Source organism: Astatotilapia calliptera, chromosome 11, assembly GCF_900246225.1.
Source record: "Astatotilapia calliptera chromosome 11, fAstCal1.2, whole genome shotgun sequence".
Classification (NCBI taxonomy): domain Eukaryota; kingdom Metazoa; phylum Chordata; class Actinopteri; order Cichliformes; family Cichlidae; genus Astatotilapia; species Astatotilapia calliptera.
Genome location: NC_039312.1, coordinates 36,446,160 through 36,465,402, shown reverse-complemented (window position 1 = coordinate 36,465,402; position 19,243 = coordinate 36,446,160). Strand labels below are relative to the sequence as shown.

General features: G+C 44.5%; 1 protein-coding gene across 3 annotated transcripts; it reads left to right on the top strand.

Annotated features, from left to right (window-relative positions):
• The first annotated feature begins 1,298 nt into the window (after positions 1-1,298).
• Positions 1,299-18,870, top strand: LOC113032670 (tropomyosin alpha-3 chain-like). 3 transcript variants are annotated; one of them, XM_026185696.1, is made up of 9 exons: positions 1,299-1,616; positions 6,172-6,320; positions 14,520-14,653; positions 14,842-14,959; positions 15,947-16,017; positions 17,089-17,164; positions 17,317-17,379; positions 17,699-17,768; positions 18,080-18,870. In XM_026185696.1, the coding sequence occupies exons 2-9, from the start codon at positions 6,186-6,188 to the stop codon at positions 18,160-18,162; spliced, it is 750 nt and encodes a 249-aa protein (XP_026041481.1). In that variant the 5' UTR covers positions 1,299-1,616; positions 6,172-6,185; the 3' UTR covers positions 18,163-18,870. The 3 variants fall into 3 exon arrangements, with proteins under 3 accessions (XP_026041481.1, XP_026041482.1, XP_026041480.1); XM_026185697.1 differs by lacking the exon at positions 17,089-17,164 and adding an exon at positions 16,327-16,402 and having other exon boundaries at positions 1,300-1,616; positions 6,175-6,320; XM_026185695.1 differs by lacking the exon at positions 17,089-17,164 and adding an exon at positions 16,327-16,402 and having other exon boundaries at positions 1,300-1,616.
• Positions 18,871-19,243: the final 373 nt, after the last annotated feature.

The following is a 19,243-nucleotide window of genomic DNA, read 5'->3' as shown; positions in this document are numbered from 1 at the left end:
TATACAGTACATAACATCACATGTTTTATGTCACTAAAGTGTTTAATTATGGGGGCTACAGAAAATAATTAAGTTATGGACTATATTTCTATGAAAAACGTGTATACTTACTGCATTTGAATCATTTTAACCATATGTAACCACCTGCATGTGTGTTTGAAAAAAAGGGCTTTGATTTTGCCACCCTCATGCCACCCTAAGAAAATTTCTCTAGATCCGCCCTTGGTCCAGTGGGTCAAATCGAATCCTTTGCGGACCAATTCTGGCCCCCAGCATTGTCTGTTTGGCACACTGCCCTATGATAATACAGAGAAAACCCAATAATCAAATGGCAACCTTTGATCAAGCCCTTGGCAACAGTGGGAAGGAAAAACTCCCTTTTAACAGGAAGAAAATTGTATAATCCGAACAGGGAGCTGGTTCCATAGAAGAGCGGCTTGATCAATGTCCCAGGACCACAGATCGCTGCTGTTACAGCACGAAAAGTGGGGGGTCTTCCTGCTGGCCAGCACACAGTCTGCTTTAACATCACGCTGGAGCTACCTGTGCACACCTGTCAGAGTCACTCCTCTCTGATCTTCTACACTTTCTTCCCACCTCGAGGTGGCTGCTGCTGTTAATTTAATTGATTTAGTTAGAGCCAAATTGCAATAACACATCAGAAGAACAAGCTGGAGAAGATTTCTGGTTTGGTTTGTTAAAAAAAAAATTGTCATTATGCTTTCTAAGGTTTAATATTCAATCACAATGAGAGGGGATTAACAGCTAAGGAGTTTCAAAAACAACTTATTCAGGGAAAAAAAAACCCAAAAACAAAACAGAACACAGCCAGAGATTGAAGAGTCCATTCAGTTTCAGGAAAGTCACTAAAACCGGTAAAACTGAAGCAAATCTGTCCAGAGGGGCCGATGGCGCGATATGGCAGCCTCGCTTCTGTCAGTCTGCTCCAGGGCAGCTGTGGCTACAAGTGTAGCTGCCTCCACCAGTGTATGAATGGGAGAGTGAATGAATAGTGGCATTGTAAAGCGCTTTGGGTGCCTTGAAAAGCGCTATATAAATCCAATCCATTATTAAATCTGCAGTTTGTCTGAGAGGAATTAAAAGTAAAAAGTACGTTTTAAGTCATTTAAAACAGTCATATTTGCACAAAGAATTAATACACTTTCTTTAGTTTTGATAGAGAGCGTTAATGTCAGCTGTCCGGGAGGTATTCACAGAGCTCAGGAGTCTGATTTTAAACTTTGATACTCGGCAGCTTCTTCTTTCGGACTTTTACTTTGAAGAGGACATAGTGCAACATCACTTCCCGTGGAGCGAATTTAACCCGGAAGAGGGCGGAGTCTCCTGAGTTGGGAGTTGGCTGGAACCGGAATCCAGACTCAGCGCGACCAGAACCCTAGACCAGAAATCGAGACCACCACCCAAACAGGGAGCACGAGGACCGACACGACACTCGAGTCCGCGGAGGCTGAGACGGAGCGCGATTCACAGTTCGTCAAACTTCACGGAGAGTGAGGCATTAGCCGCCAACAGCTAACAGTTAGCTGACCGGGAAGTGAGTGCAGCGGAAGAAGGGCGCGAGCTACAGGTGTGACTGTTTCCAAGGATTCGGACAGGTAAGTGGGGGACACACGGGTAAAGCCGAGCACACTTGAGCTGAGCTAACGAACTAGCCGCTAACAGGGCGGTGTCCGCAGCTAGCTTCCGGCGCTAACGTGCTAACACGGAACAAACAGTGGCGCACACAAGAGGAAGTCAGGTGTGAAAAACGTGCTTCCGATGAAGTCGGTAATAATCGATGAGGTATGGATAAACGACCTGAGCACGTGAGAGGTGCGCGGGCACAGGGAGGGACTAAAGTTTGAGTTTTATTCAGACCAACTTTATTTAAAAAAGCCAATCATAGGGGGAGAGAACTAGAACCGCCCCCTGAACGTGTCTCTTCAGGTCAAAGCTTCAACTCTGACCTACACTTCCGATTTGATCAGTTTAAGCAGTGGTCAAAAATACGGGTGATGACCCTGTACATTAATCACACTTGGAGGATGGGTCATTGCTCAGGCCCAGCAGTGTGTGGAAATCAGATTATTAAGAATAATCAGAGTACTCTAAGAATCTCTGAGCTGAGCTCAAGTGTAGCAGTCGTTCTTACAGCCTTCAGCTTGGCGGTGTTGGGAATCAAGAGGCTGATGCAGCACAAGAAAGAGCCACTGGTGCTCAGGTGGAACAGCGGCTACCCATCTCAGCGGATTTGTGTCAGCTGACTGCGAGGAAAATTCCCCGAGATCAACTCGTTGCTGACACCCAATCCAAATATCGGGTCCTCCCAGAGGACGCTGTTCTGTGGAGATGATCTAAAGCAGAGATTGCTCTGCCCTCTTCGTTCATCTCAGGAGCGCGAAACCCATGTTTCTCTATGGGCTGCAGGATGCCACTGGGATCTGACAGCAGAAATAACCACGCCGCCTTCTGTCTGAGCTAAGCTGTTATACTAGGGCTGTTCGATATATCGATATATATCGGATGACAATATAAAAACGTCTATCGTTTCATTTTACGCAATCGTTTGTTTTGTGGTGTTGCGAGCCCCAGCTCGGACAGTCTCGGTCGTTGTGTCCTTGGGCAAGACACTTCACCTACCGCCTACTGGTGGTGGTCAGAGGGCCCGGTGGCGCGATATGGCAGCCTCGCCTCTGTCAGTCTGTCCCAGGGCAGCTGTGGCTGCAACTGTAGCTGCCTCCACCAGTGTGTGAATGTGAGAGTGAATGAATAGTGGTATTGTAAAGTGCTTTGAATCCCGAAAAAGCGCTATATAAATGCAATCCATTATTATTAGTATTATTATTATTATTGTTGTTGTTGTTGTTATCGGGACGATAGATGTCTTATATCGGGATATGAGAGTTTGGTCATATCACACAGCCCTATGTTATGCTATGTCCCATCCATGTTACCATTGGCTGTCAGAACTTGACAGTCATGTCGCTTCAGAGTTGACGCGTTCCAGGAAAAGCAGGTTTTGGTTCTTCATGAGTTCGAGCCATTCACGTATCACCAGCAACACAGCATATCACTAATCTTTCTTACACATTCGAGAACCGCCTGATCACTGCTTTCCGTACGGCTTGGTCACTCAAAAATACACACGTTGGTTTAATGCAACTCAGTTTTATTTATATAGCGCCAAATCACAAGAACAGTTGCCCCAAGGTGCCATATATGGTAAAGGCCCTTCAATAATGCGAGGAAAACAGAGAAAGCCCAAACAATTATATGAGCAAGGGCTTTGGTGATGGTGGGAAGGAAAAACTCCCTTTTAACAGGAAGAAACCTCTGGCAGAATCAGGCTCAAGTATGCTCTCTCTTTCTAGTCCCTGTCAGGACTCTTGCTGCAGCATTTTGGATCAGCTGAAGGCTTTTCAGGGAGTTTTTAGGACTTCCTGATAATAATGAATTACAGTCGTCCAGCCTGGAAGTAATAAATGCATGAACTAGTTTTTCAGCGTCACTCTGAGACAGGATATTTCTAATTTTAGAGATGTTGCACAAATGGAAGAACGCAGTCTTACATATTTGTTTAATATGTGCGTTGAAGGACATGTCCTGGTCAAAAATGACTCCAAGGTTCCTCACAGTGTTACTGGAGGCCAAGGTAATGCCATCCAGAGTAAGAATCTGGTTAGATACCATATTTCTAGGCTTTTCAGGGCCGAGTACAATAACCTCAGTTTGATCTGAATTAAGAAGCAGAAAGTTAGCAGCCATCCAGGTCTTTATGTCTTTAAGTCATTCCTGCAGTGTAACTCATTGGTGTGTGTTATCTGGCTTCATGCACAGATAGAGCTGGGTGTCATCTGCATAGCAGTGTAAATGTATGCTATGTCTTCTAATGATGCTGCCTAAGGGAAGCATGTATAATGTAAACAGAATTGGTCCTAGCACTGAACCCTGTGGAACTCCATAATTAACCTCAGTGTGTGAAGAGGACTCTCCATTTACATGCACAAACTGGAGTCTATTAGATAGATATGATACAAACCACTGTAATACCTACAGCATGTTCTAATCGCTCTAATAGGATATTATGGTCGACAGTATCGAACGCTGCACTGAGGTCTAGCAGGACCTCTGTGAGATGAGTCAATAAGAAGATAATTTGTAACTAGGGGTGGGCGGTAGAAACGATATAAATTTGGCCAACAGTAGAGATTTTGACTATACCGCTCTACTGCGATAGCGCATGTTGATGGTGTCATCATCAAGCTTGGTGGGTTCTTTTACATTTGAGAGAAGCTAATTGAGTCTAATAACAGATTAAATGCCATGTTGAGGCTGTCATTTTTAGCATCTACATGGATGTTAAAATCCCCCACAATAATTATTTTATCTGAGCTCAGAACTAAATCAGATAAAAAGTCTGAGAAATCAGACAGAAACTCTGTGTAAGGCCCAGGTGGACGATAGATGATAACAAGTAAGACTGGTCTCTAGGGCTGCCATGATTAGTCGACTAGTCACGATTACGTCGACTATCAAAAGCGTCGACTATTAAATCAGTCGTCGACGATTTTGATAGTCGACGTAATCGTGACTAGTCGACTAATCGTGACTAGTCACGATTAGTCGACTAGTCACGATTACGTCGACTATCGAAATCGTCGACGACTGATTTAATAGTCGACGCGTCGTTTGAAGCTTTGTAAGATCACAAAAGACGCAGGAATAAGTAGCAGGATTTAAGAGTGTAATAATGGACTGAAACAGGAGATGGCAGCACTGCATGTACAAGGATGCCAGCTGCCGTTAAACCCCGAAGAAGAAGAAGCTGTGTCCCAGAATTCATAGCGCCCAGCTCAGTTTCCAACAATGGTGGCAGCTAGTTAGTTTTAATGTTACTCTTATTATTCTTTCTGGGTCACAAAATAAACGTTTAACATATTTTCAGGCGAGAATGTAGCTGTGTAAACCTCAAATATCTGCTCAGTTTATCAGGACACCGCATATTTTCAAAAGCGCTCCGACCTTTTCGGAGACGTCTGTTACCCATTAGCTCGATAGCTAGCCGGGGGCTAGGCTCACTAGAGCCGTGAGAACACCGGACTCCCGGCTAATCGTTTTCAAACCCACCGCCGTCTTTCGCTACTCAGGTTAAATATGATATATAAGTCACTTAGATAACTTAAAAATGTTATTGTTTGGCTTTTTTCAGTATTTTATTTGTTCCTGAGTAAATCGGTTTGGCTGAGATTAAAGTTATAGTTTTTACACAGCTGAATAAACGTCAAGCAGACAGCTGATTATCAGAAGTGTGAGATGCTCGAGAATATGTTATTTTATATTTTAGATAGCAAGGAGTTTATTAAACTCCACTGAAACAATCTGCAAACTTCATTAAAATTTAATAAACTATCATCTTGTCTTTATTTTTAGTTAGCACAGACCTTAAACACTTAAAGCTGTAAGCTAATGATAGTTATATAAGAGCAGATGCTGCTGGTGCAATAAGCTGTACGTTTTACGCCCAATGGATGATGATCTGAGTCCACTCTGAACCCCCCTGATGACATGCAGCTCTATTTGTCACTGAGCCTCAGCAGCTGGATACTCTAACCCGGGTTAGTGACTGGCGCTGCGACATTTGTTTTAAAGGCCACTAACACAGAGCTCTTCCTGAAATGGCTCAGGTTTGGCTTCTTTCTTTCCAGCTGTTGAGCTCAGTGTTTGAATTCTTGCCTCAATGTTTGATTTTTCTCTGAGCTTCGACTGACGTGTAAATTCTGCCTTATTCTTGTTTTTCTTTTCAGGATCATTTCTAAACGGAGACATTTGGTCTGCGTTTGTGTTTACGTTATTGTAAAGTCGTGTTTACTGGCGTGGACAAGTCCGGACCGCTAACAGGTTGTAGAAGTGAGCTCCCCTTGCCCCTTTTTTTTGGATTCATGTATTTACACACAGAGCTCTGAAAAGCTCCACGTTGTGTATCACACCGCGGCTCGCTGTGTTCGCTCCCCGGCTCAGTGATAGAGGGCCTCCCTCTGACCACAGCTGTAATTATTTCACTCTTACAAAACGTCGTTTGAACGGACTTCCTGCTGATAGTTTATTTCAGAATAGGTATGTGCGGCGCTCTGTTTTACTGTGAAAAGTGTGTAATAAACTTTTTCTGTGCAGTAGAAGAAGAAAAGATGAGTGGCGGCATGAACAGCATCGAGGCAGTGAAGAAAAAGATCAAAGTCCTGCAGGAGCAGGCCGAGGAGGCCGATGAGCGGGCAGAGCGACTGCAGAGGGAGGTGGAGAAGGAGAAGAGGACCCGGGAGGAGGTACGGCACACGCACCCGAACGATGTCCTTAAGTCACAGGCGATGACATCACGTATTTCACAGCTGTTTCCTGTCAGATGGCACGAGGCTGCGCTCCCACAGTCCTGTACTGCTGTGCATTTGTCATTGTGGGTTTAACCCTTTAAAACCGGTCGGAGTGGGCACGCTCCGTTTTGCGTAACTATTTTTAAATCTCTGTAGAACTGGAACCACGTAAGCTAGCGCAAAAAATTTTTGCGTATGAAACCGGAGGAGTTGTACTTGCATCTTATGCCATCAGCTTGCCCTAGGTCACGGTTTCCTTCCACATAACGCTTTGAAAAAACTGCATAAAAAGCACTTGCAGCAACAAAAACATAATGTTCCAGAAACACGCTTTCAGCTGTTCAAAACACTTCCTACGTTGGAATAGACGTCGGCGCGAACAATCGCATGTCCGCCATTACCTGGCCGAGACTGGAAGTGATGTCATTTTCGTGGAAAATGTCGGTTTTTTTAGCTTCAGGGCCTTATAAGCCTATACTGGTGTTTTTAAAAGTCATATTTAGTGTTATGCTTTTCTGAATAGTTTCTGGGATGCTTACAACTCAAACTGCACTGCTGGAAATAGTTTGTTTTGATGCACATGCTGAATCTTTTGCAAATTTGCATTATAATATTTATTTTTGTTTTTCCTGCAGTATATAAAAATTATAAAAATTTCTCTAACTAGAAATATATGTAAAAAAATCAAAAACAATTTTCAATTTTCTTGTTCATTGCACTTTTTTGCAATTTATGTAGTTACTATGGACTTAATGCATACATGTTATTAAAATCTGGGCTATAACTGTTGTATTGATGTATAGCAACTTGAAATGTTCCCAAAAATGGCTCCACAGCCTGTAAAAATATAAAGATAAGCTCTGGCGGACTTGGTTCTGTGGTAAGGCTTATGTGGCACTGCATTTACCTGCCGTCAGACAGGAAGTGATGCCATTACTCGCAATCAGACTTCAGTCACAAAACAGGAAGTGTGCCTGATGCGGCTGGCTCTGATTGGTGTACAGCCTGAAGTTTAGAGCGAACTCGGCGTGTTTGAAGCAGGGCGAGATCAGGCGAGCTGTGTAGTTCCAGCAGGGCTGCAGCAGAGGGCGCTCACCTTTTCTAAGTTTGTGGGCTCGCTGACACAGTCGCCTGAGTTTTTGTGAATATTTGGTCCAGCCACTTGGTTGGCTCAGCATGGTGCTGTTTTTACTCTGATTGGCTGTTTAAGCTGTCCGTGACAACATGCTGATCGTGTTTGATGATGCTGGAGGAGAATGCGTTAACCCGGCGGCCAGCGTGAACAGGAAGTGATGAAGCTCGATGAACACGTTCCTGTTGCTTCTTTAAACACAGATATATTTCACCTCTGTAATATTCTGGATGTTTATAACTGAGCTCTTATGTTTGTAAACATTTACAAATATCCTGTTTTTGTTTTTTTGTGATTAATATTTTATTGTGCTTTGAGAACACTACAGTCCACTGCAGAGACAGATTACATCACATAAAAAAAAAAGCATCAGCATAGCAGCAGAACAGTAGAGAATACAAAACCAAAATGAGGGGGACAAACAAAGCAAGAGATAAACAAACAAAAACAGCCAGCCTTTGACTATGTGGGTCTTACTGCATGCCACACCCTGACATCCCTGAGGGTGCTTCGTCAGAATGTCAATGTCAGTCCCACTCCAAGTTCTAGTCTGTTCGTTTTATTCTGGACAGATATGGATCCCACTTCAGATGGAAACTCTCCACTTTATTCAGAAGCCTGTATGACAGTTGTCCAAGTGCAGCAAGTCTCCCTAGTTGAATATGCCATACAGAGACAGGTGGGGTGGAAGGGGCCTTCCACTGGGAAATAATGAGTTTACGCCCCAGCATCAATGCAGTCTGTACCCACAGCAGCCTTAGGCGGAGCATATTTAAGGAGTGATGGGTCCCCCAAAACAAATAGTCTTGGTGAAAAAGGAATATCCCATCGTATGGTTGATTTGATAAAGTCATGTATCTCAGTCCAAAAGATTTGGGTTTTAGGACAGCTCCAAAATCATATGGGTCAATGTGCCTACCCCAGTCTGACATCTGCATGAGGTTCGCCCTATACAGTCTGTGTGGCGACCAGTAAATTCGGTGTAGTAATTTAAATTGGATTAGTGTCCTTCTAAGTTCCCTGGACACCTTTTTACTATTCTGCAAAATTGCAGTCCATTCCTGATCTGTAAAAGCCACACCAAGGTCAGATTCCCAAGCTAACTGGAGGGCGGGTAGCCCTTTACTCGTGCCCTTAACAAGCATTGAGTAATATTTAGAGACTTCACGACACCCCCCCCCCCCCCAAAGATTTTTTTTGATGTAGCTGAGATATTCAATAGTTGGAGGTGGTGTTTAGGGGGAACCAAAAGTTTTGAGCAATAAGTGCCGGAGCTGCAAGTACCTCCAAAACTGACTCTGTGGCAACCAAAACTGCTTTAAGGTCGTTGAAGGACTTGAGAATACTTCCCTGATACAGGTCTCCGAGAACAAGTATCCCAGTCTGGACCCACAGTCTCCAGAAAAACGGAAACTTATTAATGCAGAGTTTGGGATTGAGCCATATGGAAGCCTCAGTGTGAAGGTGGGAGTTAAAATTTAATAGCAAGGCCACCTTCTTCCAGACCGTCTGCAGAACCGGAAGAATGGGGTGGGTTTGTATATCTGGTGGGAGCTTGGTGGTTAAAATGTGCATCAGAGGGAGTGGTGAGCACAAAGTACTCTCCAGACTAAACCATGGGGGGGCTCGTTCTGGAGGGAGGGCCAGTGAACCATGTGTCTCAGACTGAAAGCATAATGGTAAAACAGTAAATCTGGGACCCCCAGGTCTCCCGACTCCACTGGCTGCTGTAGCTTTTTAAGCTTTATTCTAGGGCGTCTGTTGTTCCGTATGAATTGGTTGCACAATCTGTCAAATTGATGAAAATATTTTGATGGGATTTTTAGCGGGAGTGTTTGTAGTAGGTAATTAAATTTTGGAGCACAATTCATTTTGATGATGTTAACTTTACCCCAAAGGGTGAGGAACAAAGGGGACCATCTACTTATGTCGGTTCTGAACTTGTCCAATAGAGTTTCAAAACTAGCCTGAACTATGTTGTATAACAAACGGGGGAATGTAATGCCCAAGTATTTGTTACCGGTCTGAGGCCAGCTGAAATCCCCCGGCTGGAACAGGGTTTTGGGGCAGAAGGCTGTCAGAGGGAGCGCTTCAGACTTTGACCAATTTAGTCTATATCCTGATATATTAGAGAACCGGTTAATAATTCTTAAGAGAGCAGGTAGAGAGCGTTCTGGCTGCGATATTAGGACCAGGCCGTCATCAGCATAGAGCATCAACTTGTGATTATTATTGTGGACCTGGATACCTGGAGAATCAGGGTCTCTACGTATTGTTGCTGCCAGAGGCAGCTAGAGCTAAAGCTAGAGCAAAAAGCAAAGGACTCAGTGGGCAGTCCTGTCTTGTACCTCCGTGGAGGTCGAAGGACTGTGATACAATACGGTTCGTTAGTATTGATGCTCTCGGATTGTTGTAGAGAAGTTTGACCCACCTTATGAATTTTGGGCCAAAGCCAAATGCTTCCATTACACAAAATAGAAGTATTTTAGTATTTTTAGTATTTTAGTATTTATTTATTTATTTATTGTCATTGTCAAGAACAATGAAATTGCGTTTGGGGCTTCCATACAACCCAAAAAAAAGAAGAAAATAATAAATACCCCTTAAAACCCAAGTGTACATATTTAACCCAGTGTGACTCCAATGCAATAAGACAATCCTTAGCAATAATGTTCGTAGAAATTCAGACAAAGACCTGAGAAACATGACAAAATACAACAATGCAACCCATTCAATATTATTGTACTGTGAGATATGATATCAGATATGATAGTTATCTATTTAAGAAAGGGGGGGGGGGGCAGGAGGGGGAAGAGAATAAAGATATGATGCACCAATGCAGACCAGTTCATTGCTATTAAGAAGTTGGATATGGTTATTGTCCGTGAGAGGGGGGCAGAGGAAAACGCCACTCCACCCTGTCGAATGCTTTCTCTGCATCCAGGGAGAGGGCTATAGCTGGAGAAAAGTCCCCCGTAGAGGATTTATCCTGGGTTGCCCACATAATATCAATTAGGCGTCTAATATTATCGGCAGAGCTGTGGTCCAAATAAAACCAACTTGGTCGGGGTGTATTAAGTAAGTCATGACCTCATCTAATCTGGTTGCTAGTACCTTAGCTAAAATTTTGCAATTGCAATTGATCAAGCTTATTGGTCTGTAACTCTTACAGTCAAGCGGGTCTTTGTTTTTCTTTAGGACAAGCGAAATAAGTGCCTCTGACAGTGTTGGTGGCAGGCTACCCTTATCCAGGGCCTCCTCAAACATTTGCAGGAGTAAAGGGAAGAGCTCATCTGCAAAGTTCCTGTAAAACTCGGCTGTAAACCCATCCAACCCAGGGTCCTTGTCAATTGGAAGGTTTTTGATTACCCTTAAGATCTCTTCCTTTGAAATTGGGGCGTCCAGGGAGTCCACCTGTGTCCTAGAGAGAGTTGGGAGGTTGAGGGGGGAGAGAAAACTGTTAATTTCCTGAGAGTTTGCTTGTATTTCTGAGTAAGGCAAGGCAAGGCAAATTTATTTGTATAGCACAATTCAACAACAAGGTGATTCAAAGTGCTTTACAGAGAGATTAGAAACAAAAACAAATAAAAAGCATGATTTAAAATTGATTAAAACAAGCAAACAAACAAACTAAACACACACATTTCACACCTGTTCGCGCGATCTGAACCCTTATCGTAAGGGGAGCTACCAGTCCTTCTGTGGACGAGCTACTTTCTATTTTAAATTCCCTGAATTTAAAATACTCTCTAGACCCAGTTGGGGAGCTAGAGTAGAGGAGTAGAGTTGCATATAGAAATCTCTGAAGGCTTCATTCACTTCAGAGGGTTTTGACACCATAGTGCCATCCTGTGCTCTAACTGCTGCTATGATAGTCTGAGCTTCTTTTTGTTTAATATATCTTGCAAGTAGTTTGCCAGGTTTATCTCCATCCATTTCTGCCCGAAATAGAGAAAACTCCATTTTCTGAGTCAAAATTGAGTTAAACTCATATTTAAGTCTAGTTAGGTGGGTCAGATTTGCCGAGCTCATGTCTGCCTTAAAAGCGGCTTCAGCTATGGCAATCTTCCTCTCCAGGTCTATCTGCTTGGTCAGAGCAGTTCTCTTCTTATATGAGGCATGCTGGATGATGAACCCTCTAATAAAGGCTTTCAAAGCTTCCCATGCTACACCTGCACTGGGAGCTGTAGAGAAGTTAATTTCTATATAAGAATTGATCTGCTCTCTTAAGGAGTGGAAAAAGTTGGGATCATGTAAAAGGCTTGAGTTTAGCCTCCATCTGGGAGACTTGGGGGGGCTACCAAATGAGCTCAGATGCAGGAGCACCGAGGCGTGGTCAGAAACGCGTATTCTACCAATAGAGCAGGACATTGCTGAGGGCATGATAGAATTTGACACAAGAAAATAATCTATTCTTGACAGAGTGTTGTGGGGGGCAGAATAAAAGGTGTAATCTCTTGTGGATGGGTTGAATACTCTCCATACGTCCACCAAACCCAAGGTCCTACACATTTTTTATAGCGACCGACGCTGATCTAGAGTGTCGCTGTGAGGGAGTGCTTCGATCCAGTATATCATCCATGACCAAATTGAAGTCCCCTGCTATCAGGATTGGGTAGTCGCCCATATCACAAATTTTGCATTCCAAGTTTCCAAAAACGGTGGGGTCGTTGATGTTTGGTGCATAGATATTGCTTAAAATCATCCTATGGCCTTGAATCTCAGCCAAGAGTATCAATGTCCGCCCATCTTCATCCTTAACCATCCGGGAGCATTTAAACTGTAACTGCTTATGAATTAAAATTGCGACACCCCTACTCTGACTGCTGCCACACGAAAAGAATACCTGACCAACCCAATCACGGCAAAGTTTATCTGACTCTTGGGGAGACAAGTGAGTCTCTTGAAGAAAGACAATGTCAACTTTTTTTGATTTGATAAATGTCATGATTTCTTTTTTTTTATTGAGTGGTTAAGGCCCTTTACATTCCAGGTCATTAAAGTAAGGGCCCTTTGTGGCTTATTCGCCATCATGCAATACGTGTCGGACATATAACCGTGGGGTAACTTATTATTAGAACCAGGAGTTCAGTACTGAGTGGACAATATTTGGAAGGCTGGCTGTAAGAAAAATTGGGGGGTGGAAGTAAATAAAAATACCAACTGATAAACATTTAAACAGATACGTCTGGGGCAACCGAGAACACTAGTCACCCTCAGGTGGGCTATGAGCCCCAGAAAGCAAAACATAAACTTTATGGTCCGTGACTCTAACCAGTCGAACAGTCATAAACAGGACCTGTCGCCAGCAGCATATTAAATCAATGTAATATGAGGAAAACAGTCATTCCGGGACTTAGCTAGCTGAACAAACTGAAAAGGGCTTCATAACAACTGAAAAACTTACAGGAATTTAATAGTCTTAGTGAGCTTCGTATCCTCAGAAGCAGCACAACTGAATAACTCAAATAAAACTGCGAAGCCCTATAATATTGAAACTAAACAGTTAGGAGGTGCAAAGTATATCGTGTATAGCATGTTAATTAAAGCTAGGGCAAGAAAAAAAAAAGGAAAAGAAAAAGGGTAGTGTTTAAATCCAAGCCCTGACTGTAAATATCTCCCTTAAAGTAAAGACAGAATGTAGTCCTGGGCTTTTTTTTTTTTTTTTGTGTCGGTAAACTCACGTCTGCCCTTTTTCAGCACCAGCACCGCTGGGAACAGTAGGGAGAACTTTATCTTCCTTTGGTGCAGCAGCCGTTTACAGGGATTAAATGCCGCTCGTTTGTCCGTGACAAGTGCACTCACTCCAAGAACCGTATAATTATAAATATGAGCGTGGTGAAAGTTGGGCAGCATGCTAACGTCTTTTGTCCACTCTGTGTGCTCGTAAGGGTCTAACCCTTTCACTCCTTTGATTTTTTTTTTTTTCCCTCATATCTTTTCTTTGCCTTTTTGTCGAGTCTGTCTTTGTACGGACCGGCATTGTTCTCCTTCGTTTTGTACATACCTTTTTTGGGCGGCAAAGAAAAACCAAGAAGGTATTGGAACCGGAGAATGAACGTTTTGCGGTGCTGCAAATGCTTGCATGTGATGCGGTACTTGGATTGTTTTGCCACGAGTTCCCAGCATGCAATGTGCGAAAGTCGCGTGGTCTGTCAATCTCTATTCAAGCTGCCATCTTGACCGCCTACGTCACCGGACTCCACAAATATCCTGTTATTTATCTTACTGTTGTTGTGCTGCAGCGACATCATTTCCTCCGATTATCAAAGTGTTGTGAAAATGCCTATGATTGATAGGTGCGTTGACTCACGCACATCTGGAGGTGGCTCACATGTGGTTCCTCCCTCACAGTGTGCACAGCCTCATTTCTACCTGTTACAGTAAATATCCAGTACCCTTCCTGTCAGCGGAGTGTGTACTCTGAGTACTGCAGTACAGTGTGTGTGTGTGTGTGTGTGTGTGTGTATCAGGGCGTGACGCGCTGATAAACGGCAGCATGAAGCTGCTGATAACACACACTTGGCTGTGTGACCTGATGCGTACAGGAAACCTGACCCGTTTCACTTCCTGTTACCTCCAGATTAAAGGTGCTGGATTAAAAAGGCCGCAGTCTGCTTGTGCGTTCTGCTGCTGAAACTCGACTTTAAGCAGAATTAAAGTCGAGTTTCATAATTTAAGAGTAAATAGACAAACTACAGTTAAGCTTTGTTTTTGTTTGTGAATCATGAAATCAGAAACATTATTTATAAAACAGATGATTCCTGTGTCATTTCCTGTTTGTGCTCCTGAACCAGAGCAAGCTTGTTATTACTACAATAACAATGTTTCATAACTAGTAAAAACACATTTTTAGCTTTAAGTATTTCATGTGCAGCTGTCACTGTGTGTGCGCGCACCTGTGTGTGTGAAAAGGAATTTTATTGTGAAAGGAAGGAACAGGATGGGGAATGACCGGATGTTTGCGCCCCTGGGGGGTTAGAGGTCGATGTGTCAGCTGACCTGTGTCTGTCTCCCCGCAGGCGGAGGCCGAGGTCACGTCTCTCGGTCGACGTCTGCAGCTCAGCGAGGAGAACCTGGACCGCACTCAGGAGAGACTCGCCGCCGCGCTGCACAAGCTGGACGAGGTTGAGAAGGTAGCCGACGAGAGCGAGAGGTCAGAGGGCGCTTGTATTCCACAAATACTGCAAAGTACTACAGCTTGTAATAATACACAGTAATACTGTGGCAGTACTATGAGAAGCACTGCAGGATTTGTAGGATTTGTTTGTAGCTGTTTTACACAGCAGCAGTGCTGAGAAGGTCAAAGGTTAAATGTGATCACATAACTTTGTCCACAATCAGGGGGATGAAGGTGATTGAGAACAGAGCTCTGAAGGACGAGGAGAAGATGGAGCTGCTGGAGGTGCAGCTGAGGGAGGCCAAAACCATCGCTGAGGAGGCAGACCGCAAGTATGAGGAGGTACTGCACACGCTGCTACTGGCATTACCACATAGTTAGAGCAGGGTGATATGACCCAAAATATTTATCACGATATACATCTGAAAATCTGCGATAACGATATAATTGACGATATAATTGACACGAGACAAAATACTTTACAACTCCACAACTTTATTAGTGCAAAAAAAACATCAAAGTATTTTCACTGAAACAAGCAGCTGTTTTATCTGCATTAAAGTTATATAAACATGTAACAGTGCAAATGCAAACTCCTCGCTGACAGTTTAACCAAAAGGCATTTCCAGTGGAAACTGGCCGACATATCCTCAGCATAACCATGTATAACATCCACAACACTTAAAAAGAGGTCATACACACACAGTACGGTAACATTATGCTGAAGCACAGTACGTATCACTCCGCGAGGCTCCGCCTACGACAGCCGTAATGCTCCGACAATCCATCAAGCGGTGCGGCTTTGTAGCTCAGCAAAGTCGTACTGAAACATCTGACAGATTTTCGAGCGCCGTGCACATAAAATCGTTTTGAGGTCAGTAAACACAACCAGAGTTCATACATAAGGCACACGGGGTTATAAGGGGCTCTGTCGACTTTCAGACAAATCAAAGGATGATTTTAAGTGCGCCGTATTTTCCAAACAACGCGGTAATAACGACGGCCCGCTAGCATGCGCTACCAAAAATAGTGCTTTGTTGTGTATCTGACGGACGAAAGCTAAACCAGTTCCACACCAGTGAAGCTGCAGCGTTTTTACAAACCAGTTCAGGTTCATTGTTTCATTCAACGATCCGCTTTCACTCTTCTCGTTCTGCGTCGCCGCCATGTGCGCATGTAAACAAAGGCACAGCGCATGCACGTTTTACCCATATTCTATCGCCATATTATACATCTATCGGTATTACCGTGAACGGTATGATATGACCCAGCCCTAGTAGTACATAGTGGTGTCGTACACAGGAATGCAGTGTGCTGTTTGATTGACAGGTGGCTCGTAAACTGGTGATGGTGGAAGGAGAGCTGGAGCGAGCTGAAGAACGAGCGGAGCAGGCCGAGAGGTTCTGCACGCACACACACACACACACACACACACACACACACACACACACACACACACACTTTCAGAGCCACTTTATTAGGAACACCTCGGGGACCACACAGGTGAGTTTCGAGCGGGTAGGTGTTCCTAATGAAGTGGACATACCTGCCTCTGTAACAGCATGAAGCTGCTTTGACACACCTGGTAACTTTGACATCACATTGATGTGATGCCACACTGCTTCTGTAACAGCTCCGCCTCTTTCTCCCTGTCTGTTTCTACGGCAACTGTCTGCATGCCCTGCTACCTGCCTCCACCTGTCTCACAGTAAGGTTCGGAGGTTGGAGGAGCAGCTGAGGAGCTTCGATCATTCGCTGAAGAGTCTGCAGGCGTCCGAGGATAAGGTACTGAGGGTCACGTGACCTGGACCTGCTGACCGAGTGAAGCTCCTCCTCCTGACCTCCCACTGCCTCCATGATCTCTGACCTTTATCTGCTGCTTCAGCTCCTCCTCCTCACCCTCCTCCTCTTGTTGCTCTGCATGAATCTACCTGCAGGCTCAATGACACCTGACAGTGCGCGCGCACACACCTGATGACACACACACAAACTCATAGGGTGCTCAGGTGGTGTCGGGTTGATTAAAATCCTTCTAGAAGCAGTTCTCGTCACTCGGCAGCCATCTTGATAACAGGATGTCAAGCAGCAGGTGAGGTAGAAATGTAAATCAATGGCTTTGTTGGCATCCTCATGACTTGAAAACAAAGGGGCGGAGCCTACAGATCACATTTATGGTGTTCCACCTTGCACCTGTCTGCCTGGCGACAGAATACATCATCAGTTCCGTACCTGGCAATCTCTCAGAGCAGCACCTGTGCAGGTGTGCTGCTCCGTCTAAGTCTTGAGGCGGGAACATTAAAGATGGGGACCGTATGAACAGTTGGGTCAGGCTCATAACATTTCCAGGTTCTGCTGAGTGCATCCTGCTTTAGTCGGAAGGTACCGTAGTTGATACCTGACACCACCTGAGCCTACCTGCCCACATGCCTGTCTGACACACTGTGTCCTCTGATGTGACCTTTGACCTGCAGCAAGACCCGGGTGTTGGAGGAGGAGCTGAAAACTGTGTTCACAAGTGCAAAGTCTCTGGAGGCCCAAGCCGACAAGGTAGGAGGAGGGGGTGGGGCTTCATGGCACAGGTAATTCTGCCGGGGAACGGAGCCGGTGCAGTCTCTGGAACCAGAAACGGTTCAGCCTCACACCTGTGTGCTCACCTGTGTGTACCTGCTCTCTGATTGGCTGCTGTCTCTGTGTGTCAGTACTCTCAGAAGGAGGACAGGTATGAGGAGGAGATCAAGAGTCTGCGCAACAGACTGAAGGAGGTGAGTGTCATGTTCACCTGTGACGTCACGACCTGTTGGAGAAACTCGATTTGTTTCTTCTTTTCACAATAAAAGCTGTCAGCTGCATGGAGGGAAGCATCTGAATAAAGTCAGCCAATCGTCGGTTTAAGGCTAAGTGTGTAATGTATTTTCAATTTTATAATTAAGGTCTGAGACTTTGTCTGAGGTCACGAATATTGACTCATTCACTGCCATTGACGTCTATAGCTGTCAATTGCAGTGAATTATTAACAGACCAGCTTTTCACATTCTCCCCCGTGTGTATTTCCCTTTTGTCATCCGACTTCCTGTGTTTCAGGCTGAGACCAGAGCTGAGTTTGCTGAGCGCTCGGTGGCCAAACTGGAGAAAACCATCGACGGTCTGGAAGGTGAGGCCCACGATCAATATTCATCACAGACAACAAGTGTTATTTGTCACATACACAGTACAACATGTGTCCGAGCTGCGGACAGCCTGCAGACTTAGCTGCGCCATTCCAGGTTTTAGCATGGTTTTCTAGCAGGACCCTTACTGAATACAGGGCGAACTTGCAACTCCCGCTCCAAAGGCATATAGTCTTACCACTACACTATCAGCTGCCAGCTGAGGTCACAAAGTAAAACTGTAAGACCTCAGAGACCAGCCTGTGATTGATGTGATTGGTCATTGACTGGTTGGCCCCTCCTCTCTGTGTTGCAGATGCTTTGACTTCTGCCAAGAACGCAAACCTGGAGCTCCAGGCGACCCTGAACCAGACCATGGAGGAGCTCAACTCCTGCTGAACCTCTGGCTCCGCCTTACCTGACGTGGATGTCAGGAAACTCTGTGGCCAAAATATTCCTCTTCCCTTTCTTCCTCTGGCTCAACCCCTTTTGTCACTGGCCCCTCCCCTTTTCTCTGCTTGCTGGAGGTCAAAAACTAGATCCTCTGATCCTGCTATGAGAGGAGTGTGGGAGATATTTCCTCTCCAATCTGGCTCCTCCCCTCACCTTTGGCCCCTCCCCTTCTTTTCTCACATTCCTACTTTGAACTTTTTCTGCACAGTTTGCTTTGCCTCCACCCCAGTCATGTTTTTGTAATAATGAGTGACTAACAGCCCCGCCCCTCGTTAACTAATGACTAATGGCGTGTTTGTCTTAACGGTTTGTTGTTCCTACTTTAGTTCACTTTGCCACAATAAATATTGATGACTGATTGATGAAAGCCAATCTTCTGTTAGCCAATTAATTATTGTTTTTGTCTTCTGGGGTGTGGCTTACTGGAGTGACCAATAACGGAGGCATTCAACTGCCAAATATGGTGAACAAAGGGGCCAATCACAAGCCAGACACGCCTCCTGTTTTCTTTGACCTTAGGACAGAATCAAAGTTAAGAAAAGTGATTACCTGGAGGCAGGTGCTGTCATCACTGATGATGTCACAGTTCATTGTAATAAATCGTGAAAGTGAAACAGGATTTTATAAAATAAAAGTACCGTATGTAGAACCAAACAGAGTCTGGGGGTTATTGATCGATCGACTCATTTTCCTCTGAAACGGTGAGGCAGCTGTGAAGTTGTACTGCAGTACAAATACACGTCCGCAGGAGAGTTTAAAAACTGACACCAGGTCAGTTTTAGGCTCAGTCTTAAAACCTGGTCACGTTCTAGTGACTGAAAGTGCAAACTTGGGTAAACTTTCAGGCTTGTGGAACAGGCGTGTGCTGAGAGCCGGTGAAATGGCTCCTTTTACTACACCAGCGTTGTCTTCCAGCTGCAGAGCCACGTTCATTCAACATCTGCTGGACTAAAGTAGGAACTGCAGAGTTTGGAACGAAGCCTCGGCTGTCATCTTTCTCATTGAAATCATTGATTTAACCTGCTCA